At 42.6% G+C, this 11863-nt stretch overlaps 1 protein-coding gene and 1 pseudogene across 1 annotated transcript; one reads left to right on the top strand and one right to left on the bottom strand.

The window, feature by feature from the left end:
• Positions 1-1290: 1290 nt before the first annotated feature.
• LOC136520370 (AT-rich interactive domain-containing protein 6-like) lies at positions 1291-7314 on the top strand (annotated as a pseudogene).
• Positions 7315-8847: 1533 nt separating this feature from the next.
• On the bottom strand, positions 8848-9315 carry LOC136524200 (uncharacterized). Its single transcript, XM_066517654.1, has one exon. It carries the CDS (start codon positions 9313-9315, stop codon positions 8848-8850), a length of 468 nt encoding a protein of 155 aa, XP_066373751.1.
• Positions 9316-11863: the final 2548 nt, after the last annotated feature.

Here is an 11863-nt window from a genome sequence, read left to right as displayed (position 1 = left end):
AGGCACGCGTTTCTGAAGTACTTGAAAAAAACACCTGAAACACACTTGAAAACCATTGCAACCATACACAATATCTAAATAAAACACATGCAACGTATATGTGAAACGTATGCAACACCCAAATAAACATACTTGCAGCATGTGTTTCAAAAAATACAGATGAAACATACATCTGAAATATCTAAAACACTCAAACACAGACGCTTGCATGCCTATGAAACATGCAACATGTGCAACATCCATATGAAATAAATACAACATACAATCTGAAACGCTTGAAACACTTGAACATACATATGGAGGGGGAGGCTGGGCCGGTTGATTCCGGCCACGGGGGGTGGGGAGGGGGGGGGGGGGGGGGGGGGGGTGGGGGGGGGGGGGGGGGGGGGGGGGGAGCTCGGTCACTAGGGTGAGAGAGGGCGCTGTCTCGGGGGTGGGGAGGGTGCCCCGCGCCGGGGTGGGGACAGAGCCGCCCATTCCCCTACAACAACCGCCGCGCCACCTCCATAGATCTCGCTCTTGCTCCATGGATCTCGTCGGGGTGGGCGGAGAGGGACACCGGATCCGTGGACGTAGTGCGCATCCCAGTGGTGAAGAAGCTGGGGTGGGGGAGGGGCTCCGCCAGGGTGGGGAGAAGGGCTGCCGGGGTGGGGGAGGAGGCCGTCGGGGTGGGGGAGCGTGCCGCCGCCGGCCAGGGAGGCAGCCATGGCCACACGTTGGGGTAGGGCCGGGGCGCGAGTGCAGAAGGGAGGACGAAGCGAGGGACTGGGTGTGGGAGTGAGCGAGTGGGGCGTCATTCCGGAGCATTACCGATTATAGAATCTAGCTTTTGATCCAAACTGCATAGGTTGAGGTCTAGCTTTTAGATTCCACCAACTCAACTTGAGATGAGGGCATTTGATTTTATAACCGTTGGATCACCGACTTGGCTAGTAAGATAGTTTTTTACACAGTGAAACCATAGATGGTTGAAAAGCCTTGAATGTGACGAAAATGGTAAAGTTTTGAAATTTGACATTGTTGAATCCTAGTATGTCTATGTCCTATACTACGTTGAAAGGAAGAGAAAAACTTTTAACAACTCACATTTTTACAGAAAAAAGAGAGGCAATATCAACAATTCACAAACCTACTAGCTTCCATTTATCCAAAAGTGCTGTTAGCTATTCCCCTAGAGGATTTCTGACCGTTGGATGCCCGCCACTGGGTAATTTTTTACGCACTGAAACAGTTGGAAAACCACACAAATGGTAAAATGGGGAGTAGCCCGCTAGCCCACGTAAGCACGGTTTCAGTTCAAAACCATTCTCCACTGTTGCTCCTGTCCTCTCCCTCCGCTCCCTCTCTCTCGTCGTCTCCCCATCTCCGGCTAGGGTTTGCCTTTCCCACCGCGTCCGACGTCTACCTCGCCTCCGCCGCTGCCGGGACCACGGATGCCGCAAGAGCAAGGTGTGGAGGAGCCGCCGCCGCAGGCGGAAGGCGAGGCACAGCCGGCCGCCGATGCCCCCATGAGCGAGGCCGCGGCGGCGGAGGACGAGGAGGAGGAACCCGTCATGGGGGAGGGGGAGGGCGGTGCAGACGGGGCCGCCAAAGCCGTTGATTCCGTCAAGGCTTCAGTGAAGCCCGAAGCAGAGGGCGCGGAGGAGGGGGACATGGGAGGAGCTGAATGGTGGCCCGACGGCGGATTTGGTTGGCGAGGTTGTGAAACTGGAGAACGGGGATGGGCCCGTGACGGTGGGTGGCTCGGCGGATGAGGGTGGGGCTGGAGATGGCGGTGATGATAAGGGCCTGGTTGGTCAGAATCAGCCTATTGTGAACCAGCTTGTGCTGGTGCCGGCTGAGGAGGATCTGGCATTGACCAAGATCTCAAATAATTCCTTCATGTTCGATTACACCACTGGTGGTGACGACTCGGGGACTGAGGAGGAGCAGGCTGCCTTCATGAAGGAGCTCGAGCGTTTCCACAGGGAGAAAATGTTGGAGTTCAAGCCCCCAAAGTTTTATGGCGAAGGATTGAATTGCCTCAAGTAAGCACACAAACCACAAAACCTTATTTTTTTCCTGTAATTACTCATTGTCCTATGACCACGCTGAATTAAGTAATTGTATCTTTATTGTCATTAGATTGTGGAGACAAGTTACTGGATTGGGTGGCTACGATCAGGTACTCGTCTTCAATATTATGCCTTTTAGGTCTGTTGAAGAAAACACAAATGATTCTATTCGTATGGGAATGGTTGAATTATGAGTTCTATTTGCATCACACATGTTCGGTCATTAATATTTTTTTTCTGCTAAAAATGAACACATGTCAGGAACATGTCTGTAGCAAAGCGCCTCTTGCTAGAGTTTTAATCCTGAATTTCTCACCCTACGTGCCTTAGCTTTTTATGTTGGTACTTAGCATATCATACTCATCTAACTTTGTACCTCAAGGATGAGTTATGAATTTTGACTAGCTTGCCCAATTTTGTTTACATATGTTTTATTTGACCATTAGATTATCTTAATTTTACACTGCACAAAACGCGTCAGCACTATTTTTTATCTGATTTCTGATTTCTCCCTTTTCTCTTCCAGAGTTGTACAAAACCATCATATTAATTGATCATACTGTTCAAGATTATCAAGTCGTTCGACTAATTGCGATTAGTCGGTATCGGTGCCATGGTGATCAGTTATGCACTACGATTAGTTACTATTAGTCCCGATTAATTACGAGTAGTCGTGATTAGTCAGGCTAATCGGTGGCATGGGGACTAGGGTCGATTAGACGATTCAAAACATTGATGCTGTTATCTTTCTTTGGCATGGAATATGTTTAGCCATTCACCTTGTTTGTAGCATTTCGTGTCCATGTTAAAATCTTCTAGTCGATGTTCAAAAAGACTACTGTGTAGCCTGCCTATGAAACACTAGTGCTCCTGTCTGACTCTGAGAGTCAGTGATGCACCATCCCTGCTCTTGTTACCCTGGTTGGCACTGTTTTTTTTATTTAAATGTATAATTTACACTTTACACAAAGAACGCTATATAATAAAAGCAATGGTAAAGATCTCAACAAGGGACCAAAAATTAACCTTTATAAGCATGAGTATTTCTATCTGAAAAAGCACCATTTGCAGATTAAATAGCTATACTGCTAGTAACTTTTAGTGATGAAATGTAACCATGGTGTGTTTGTAGACATAAACTAGCAAATATGGTTTGCTTAAGTGGGAAAGTTCTCTCTGTGTTGATATTCTCTACCAAATTGATGACATAATTTTTCCCTGCGCCAATTTGTCATTTAATTTATTTTATTTCTTTGTGTGACTCTAAAATATATCTGTTGATTTGTGGTCGTGACTATTTTCCCCCTGTTTCCTGGAAAGTGGTTTTGGTTGATTAACTTTGCTGTATGGGGGAGGGGGAGGAAGAGAGATATTTTGCCTCATATGCTTGCTAACTAGTTGCATCAACACTGAACAGGTGACATCATGCAAGCTGTGGCGTCAAGTGGGAGAGTCATTCAAACCTCCAAAGTACGACTTTAATAGTCTGCAACTCAATTGATGATCCTCAATTGTCATTTTAACAGACACTGGGACATAGTTCACATAAGCTCTTCTTTCTGTACTCTATCCCATGATGCGACTCGCATGTTTTTATGCAGGACATGCACAACTGTTTCATGGACTTTCCGTAACTTCTATGAGAAGGTAATTTTACATTCATGGTTCCTGGGATACCTGTACAGCCTTTATAGCTTCTAGTTTCAGCACTGTTTTAGCACTTGAGTGTTGCCATGTGATACCTACCATGGCAGTTTGTTGAATAGAAAAAACTTTTCATTTAAGCACATTCTTCGTGAGCATGTCAATTGAGTCTTGGCAGCTCAAGTACATGCCATTATTTAGAAGTTTTACCAAGCTGTTAACATAGGATTATGCCCTAAATCTAATCTAATCTCCTTAATTGGTACAGAGCTGATTAAATTTAAGGTTATATTGTGGATTTCTTAGTGGTAGAATTTGTAGTGCAAGATACTGGCTTTTTTATCTTTCTTTTCCTCTCTTTTACAGGCACTCCTTGAATACGAGAAACACAAAATTGAAACAGGAGAGTTCCAAGTAGCTTCATCTGCTCTACCAGATCGGATTGGTTCTGAGAGCCAGGTACAGTTTTATGTAGCCTAGTATATAACTTAGCACAAGCTAGTTTCAATGCGATGAAATTCATTTTGAATAAAGATCTGTGATATTTCCATGTACTCCCTCCGTCTCAAAATATAAGGCACAATTTGACTTGGTGCGGTTTTCAAGATCACTCTTATAATATAGTTTAATTTGTGGCAACAAAAGTTTGGTCATTAGAGAGTATTTCTAAATACAAATCCATTGTAACAACTTTTGTACTTTAAGATTATTAAGAGTAAAGTCCACCGGCGGTCCTCAAACTTGTTTGGCTGTGTCATCCAGGTTCCTAAACTTGTAAATGACCCGTTTAGGTCCTTAAACTTATTTGTCTGTGTCATCCCGGTCCCTAAACTCGCAAATTGCATGTTTAGGTTCTTAAACTTGTTTAGCTATGTCATCCTGGTCCCTAAACTCACTAACCGCCTATTTAGGCACTCAATCTTTGTTCCGATCTAAATGGGTGATTTGCGAGTTTAGGGATCAAGATGATAGCTGAACAAGTTTGAGAACCTCAACGGGTGATTTGTCAGTTTAGGGACCGGGATGATACAGCTGAATAAGTTTAAGGACAGCTAGTGGACTTTACTCTTTAAAAGCTTTTCATATGATTAGACTAATTGTTGGTCGAAGATAACAAATTTTGAGTTTGAGATATGTTATTTCGGGACGGAGAGAGTACTTCTAAGTGCTGAAAGGATGTTCATGCAGTTATGCTAAAACATGGGAAAGATATGCAAGGAGACTAAAATTCAGGTTGTATCACTGTATGTTTGCCCAGGTGGGTGGAAGCCATGTATCTGGTTCTGGAAGAGCCAGAAGAGAATCCGCAACTCGTGCAATGCAAGGTTGGCATTCTCAGCGCCTACTAGGCAATGGTGAAATCGCTGATCCTGTAATTAAGGTATTTGTTGCTTTCAAATCAAGGGTTATTAGCGATCTTCATTTTGTTGTATAATAATATTTTTTTTTATTTTTCCCTAGGATAAAGGGCCAATTGTCTTAAAGAAGGATAAAACTCCTAAAAGCAGTGGTACCTTTCTGCATTCTGTTTCATTTTACTTCCGTTATGCCATTACTTACTAATCGTTGTGAGTGGATTGGGTCTTGGACTGGCCTCTTGATCTCTCCTTGTACTATATTTTTCTTCTTAATGAAATGAATTGCGGCTCTCATGCATTGTTTGAGAAAAAAAAAACTTACTAATCCTTGGATTTGTGTAGGTTCTGCCAAGAGGAAAAGGACACCATCCCTGGAAGATGACAGGGTGATACCTTATAAGTCTGATAAGCTACAGTAAATCCCCTGAGCACTTAATATTCACGCAAATCCTGCATTCCATTTTCCTATCTATTGCTGTTAAAAAAATCAGTAAGAATTGCAGCACGGCTTCACACAATTAGCTTCATTCTGTTCTTTTGCATGGATAATAATAGTCCTACGGGGCATAATATCCATTTGAATAACTATTTAGGTTTGGCATGGCACTAGTCCTTTTTCCTCCTTCCTCCTTGGACTTTGATTGATTTGATGAAATATTGCTATCTGGCAGAAATGACTCGATGGTCATTGACATGGGCCCTCCTGCTGATTGGGTGAAAATAAACGTTAGGAAAACCGTGAGTATCTGTATCTCACCTTTATCTGTTGTTAAATCTTATAGCTTTATGCTGCTTCTTATTTGTTTGTTGTTTCCTCATAGTTCTCAGTTCCATTAATTCCTGAAGGAAATTTTGAAGCATTGAAATTGTGCTAGTGAACCGCTGATTCTTTATGAAATGCATATATCTCAGTTAGGCCTTGTGGTTATTATGGAAATTTTCGTAAAAAATGTAGGCTAGCCAGGAATCAGTGAAACTATGATCACTTGAGGGCATTTCGTGAAAGAGATTATGTTTTAGTTAATTTATTTATTTTCATTCAATTTTGTTTCTTTCAGAAAGATTGCTATGAAATCTATGCGTTGGTTCCTGGCCTTCTGCGGGAAGAGGTAAGTAAATGCAAATCTTTTATAATGGTTGGTTATTGTCCTTCAATCATGATCTCCTCTATGTGCTGCAAAAGTTGGAGTCGCTGATGCATGTTTTGATGCAGGTACATGTTCAGTCTGACCCTGCTGGTCGTTTGATAGTTACTGGAGAGCCTGAGCAATTGGATAACCCATGGGGTGTCACTCCATTCAAGAAGGTCTGTGAGCTCTTTGAATTGTATCCTGATGGATGTTTTTCGCTTTTAATGATATACTCCTTGCTGAAACTTGGGCATCCTTTGCAGGTCATTAGTTTGCCTTCCCGCATTGATCCTCACCAAACCTCTGCAGTTGTCACCCTCCATGGGCAGCTATTTGTGCGTGCACCATTTGAACAATCAAAATAATGTTGATGCCACAATGAAGCTCAATAATACAAGTATGCCCTTGTTTTCCAATGGTAGACTGCTAGGTCTATGTTTTATCATTCCGAATCTGAAACTGTCATCTATAAAAATGGATACTAAAATGGAGAAATGCATAGTTGATTATTTTAATAAGATTATACACCTCTGAATTTATTGTTTATTGAATGCAAGGGTTTTCTTTTGTCCTGCTTGTGTTAGGCCCCCAAAATTACAAGATTACTTGTGTGCACACTTGTGGAATCAGCTGTGAACTCGACACCTGTTTTGTGCTTACCACACCCCTAACCGACTTGTTTCTCTTTCAGGTTTGCCTTATGGGTGGGATTATATTGTTGTGACATGGGCTTAGAGTTCTCACCCTGACCGTCGTCAAAAACTAGTTCCTTGCTGATCCTAATGCTTCAAGACTCTTCCATTCTAGATCTCTCCTGTATCAAGTTAAACTGATTAGTTGACGTAGTTCTGTGTGTATTCGGCTGTGCCCATTGGTTGTGAATTGTAGCTAAAGCAAAGTTACTAAGCCTAGAGTTTAGGATGTTAATAGCCTGATGCTCAACATGTCCATGGTTTCTTTTCAATTTAACCGGCATAAAGTGTACTGTTTGTAGCAATGTAGTATGTAGCTTGTTCCCAGTATTTGAGCTCTGGAAAATGGAGTCAGGTAGATTCATTGTATGTAACTGTTGTTGGTGCATTGCTAATTTGCTATTCAACTTGTATTGTCAAACAGTCTGAAACTCTATGGCCCCCCCCCCTTTAACCTGCCTCCATATTGTGTGACTTTGTGCCTCGGTACTAGCTGAAAGAGGAAGCAATACTGAACACTAAACGACTGCCGAGGACATAGTTATTGGTTTTATGTTGCTTTCAGGACAGTACGCTCACAGTTTTGTCGCTCCGTATAAGAACATTCTGTAACAATGTTTCTTTTTAGATGACCCTAACCTATGTATGATGCTTGCAACTGTAGAGGGTTATCTAGATCCGTACAAATTGTTTGCTGTAATGTTCAGTTCTGTTCTGCAGAGCCACGAGTACATGTCGGTGTCATTCAACATCAAAATAGTAGGGTGTGATTGCCTCAGCAGCCATGGGAATGTAATTCAGTAGCACACTCTTAAGTAACCCTGGGTATGAACTGTAATGCGGATGGACCAGGTACCACATCATGTAGTTGTTCTTGTGTCCAACGATTTGCATGGACACCGTGTTAAGTGCTTGTTTAGTTCTTCAAAAGTTTCTCAAAAAAGTGCTACAGTAGTCATCACATCCAATTTTGCGATACGTGTATAGAGCATTAAATGTAGACGAAAAAAAACTAATTGCACAGCTTAGTTGGAAATTGCGAGACGAACGTTTTGAGCCTAATTAGTCCATGATTGAACACTAACTGTCAAATAAAAATGAAAGTGCTACAGTAGCTAAATTTCTAAAATTCGCGAACTAAACACGCACTGAATGGAAGTCTTTCTTCATCTAAAAAAGGGAAATAGGGCATGATTGGTTGCTTGGATTCTCCTTGGCTACATCTACGGGATGTGACTTGTTTGTTTGGTTTGCTGCACTAGCATTTGGGCTTGCTTGTCAACTGCAAAAGGGTCCTCCAGCCTGACTCTGAGGATATGAGGATAGTAGCCGTTTCTCCCATGCTAGGCTTGTGGGATGCGAGTAATTAGCCATCTAATGATGTTATTCATGCATTATTAACACATATTAAATGATATTAACATATTTTTTTTATTAATATTAAGAGTAATAAGATAAATTAAGAGCTACAAAATAATAGTTGCACATAGCAAATTTTATGATGATAATTGTTTATATATTTGTTTTATCTTACACGGTCCATCTTAGTACAAGCAACCAAACAACTTCTTAGGGGCAGCCTAACTTTGTGCAAACAACCAAACACCAGAGCATGCACCGAGCCTTGCTACGGAGAGCCTAGCCCCTAGATACGAGCTAGGCTGGGTTCATTCGTGAACCAGTCACGCCCTGTAATGTATATATACTTATGTAACAACAATGTGCTAGCTTTTGCCCATTTGTGAATACATACTTTAAGCAATATGAAACAAGTCATCAAGCATTAAACATGAAGTACGATTATTATTCATACATGACATGGTGACACAACTAACATGAGTGCAATTATTATTCATACACGACATGATGACGCAAATAACAAGCATAAGAAGACATCACTATTTGAACATACATTGGTTTTCCTAAAGGCGATAAGATGACATCATGATAAGAACATATATTGGTTTTCCTAAAGACCACCACCACCACCACCACCACCTCCTCCTCCTCCTCCTCCACCACCACCACTACCACCACCACCACCACCTCCTCCTCCACCGCCGCCTCCGTCGCCGCCGCGGCCGCCGCTGCCCGGGTTGCCGGGGCAGCCACCGTCGCCGCCAGGGCTGCCGGGGCTGCCGCCGTGGCCACCAGTGCCTCCACCATAGTTACATCTCCGTTTGTCACCATCACCACCACCATCACCACCACCATCAGTACCTTGACCTCGTCTATGACTATAGCCTCCTCCTCCATTACCACCACCTCCGTAATCTCCACCGCCGCCTCCGCCGTCCTTATTAGCATCCACGCTACCATGCACCATGCTCTTGTCCCAAAACACCATGGCATTGTGTTCCTCCCCAACATCTTGCCCAAGGCGCACCACAGAAGCTACCTCCTGCTCCTCCGTCAAAGTAAGCTGCAGGAGCAACATGCCGACAACGAAGAAGGGGAGGTTGAGCCATGAGGTTCTTTTCCTCACTGACATTGTCATCTTCACCTCACACAAACTCACAGTATGTGTTGCCTATCACTGCAAGGTTCAGATCGTCATGCATGTTGAAGGTGTCCTGCAGGACGGGCTATTTATAGGTTGATGGAGGAGGTGGTGGTGGTGGTGAGATTTCAGCCATGAAATTCATAATGATAGGGGATCACTGTAGTTAATTATTGTTGCTAAGCTACCTAAGCTTGATCGAAAAGCTGGGGACATGGTGGCATATGACCCGGCGAATCAAACCATGCTAAATTCTTAAGCCGACGTGGTTTCCGTTCCACAATCGTGGTCAGGTTCGTTATTGCTCCCACTAATTATTGCACCATGCAGGTTCTGTCGTCAAATATATAGTATATAGTATATATACAGACTGGAGAGGGGCCCCTTCAAGCCCAATAAAACATTAAAACCCCAGCAGACCGGCCGCATGGGCCGGCGTGGTACAACCTGTACGTAGGAGGATGATGCGTACGAGGTGCGCCATTGTATGTAGTCTGTTGAGCCATGTCTAGGTCTCTCAGATGGTGAACCTTCTGAGATACGATCTGTGGCAGGTCTAGGTACGTACAAGCAACCCCTTCTCCCTTCCTCCCTGCCTTTCCTCTCTCTGAAATGGTAGAAGCAATGGATTAAAATCGTTTCCGTGCCCTCCCTTGTTTCCCAAAATTTAAGTGGTCATCCTAACTCCAGCCATTTATGTGCTCATGATTTTCCTAATTATTCGTCAGGCAGGTTTGTTCCATTCCACCAGCAGTCCCCAATGAGCCTGCTGGGGCGCATCTATGTGCTCACGTTTGCAGCTATGACCCTATTCGGCTTACCCCATATTCGACTTCTTTTTTTTCAGTCGGAATATTGTTTTTCTCTCATAACAATTCAGCTAGAACAGTGTTTTTCAGCTAGTTTCAGCCAAATTTCAGACCAGCGAATGGGGTCTATATTTCTAAATTCAACACTTGTTTTACACTTGCACATCTTTTTGTGCTGTGCAAGAACATCTTGGTTCATAGGTTCAGAAAAAGAAACGACAGCAACATGTTGATATTAGATTTCTTTTCTATTAGGTTCATGTTTCACAGGTCAGAGAAGACAGTAGTGTTAGTTCAATTGAACAGGTAAGTTACCAGATAATAAAGTTGGATGGTATTTATACATGAGAAAGGACCAAAACAAAAGTTGTAGATCTCAAAAAGTTATACAACTTTGTAATTGACAACTGTTTCATTTGAAATAATTTTGTCAACAAAAACTACGTTTGAATTTATTAAATTTAAATTTTATTTTTTTCAAATGACCTCGGACAGAGAAACAAACAAAACAAAAGTTATAATCTAGCTAAGGATAACTACTTTTGACCTTTTTAGATTTAAAATTTGAATCTTTCAAACGACCACGGATGGAGAAACAACAAAAGTGAAAGTTCTAGATCTGAAAAACATAAACAACTTTGTAGTTGACAATTTTTTCATTTGAATCATCTAGCTAAGGATAATTATGTGTAAATTTGGTAGATTTAAAATTCGATTTTTTTAAATGACCTCGGATAGAGAAACGACCAAGACAAAAGTTGTAGATCCCAAAAAGTTATACAACTTTGCAGTTGACGACATTTTCATTTGAATCTGTTTAGATTTTCAAACACTCATTTTAAAGTTAGTTGAGCATAATATGAGGAGAAAGAATATCTGATATAGACAAAGTAAGTGTGGGGTGGAGTGGTTAGAGGGAGGAACGTGTGAGGCTGAGGTCGTGGGTGTGAAACCCAACGGCTGCGTAGCGTGCGATTTTCATGCGAAAAATAGTGCGACTTGTGACCGGGATGGCGTGGGCGTTTGGCTACCCGTTGGGGCGTTCCAGGATTAAAAAAAAATTGTTTTTTGCTATTTTTTTTGTCCAGATTTGGGAATTCTGGAAAATGGATTTATAGGAGCCACTCGTTTTTTGGCCGTTCCTACAAATACTCATCCGCCCCTACAAATCGTTGATTTATAGAGGTGCCTGGATAGGGACGGCCGCCACAACCACCTCATAGAGGGTCATGAGCCACCCCTAGAAATCCCCTGTGTAATAGTGTATGAATGCTCCCCAAGTTTTCTGTAATAGATAAAATGTAAATGCTTCTTGCAGTTATTCCTTCTCTTATCTCATTTCGGTGGCCATTGTTATGTTATTGCAGATGATGTTTTTTTGCGGGGTATTGCAGATGATGTTCTAGCTAAAGTGCAAATTGACTTGCTAGATTGGAATGTGATCTGATTCTTCGGACCCAACATAACATTAGAGAATCAAATGATCAAAGTGCATACATAATTTAACGATGAAACAAGCATGTGCAGTGTTTCCGACCTATGTGGGACCAGGCCCGGCCCTGAGGAGGGTGGGGGTGGGGGTGGAGGCACTATGTCAAAAAGGGTTTTTAGGGGCAGTTGTAGACCATTTGTAGGGGCGGTTTGCCCAGCCGCCACTACGCAAAGGTCTCTACAAA

Source organism: Miscanthus floridulus, chromosome 18 (assembly GCF_019320115.1).
Source record: "Miscanthus floridulus cultivar M001 chromosome 18, ASM1932011v1, whole genome shotgun sequence".
Lineage (NCBI taxonomy): Eukaryota > Viridiplantae > Streptophyta > Magnoliopsida > Poales > Poaceae > Miscanthus > Miscanthus floridulus.
This window is presented reverse-complemented; position numbering and strand designations above follow the sequence as displayed.

Excerpts from the sequence above, each read along its gene's own strand:
- LOC136524200 (XM_066517654.1), bottom strand. The coding sequence starts at position 9,315 with ATGTTGCTCCTGCAGCTTACTTTGACGGAGGAGCAGGAGGTAGCTTCT.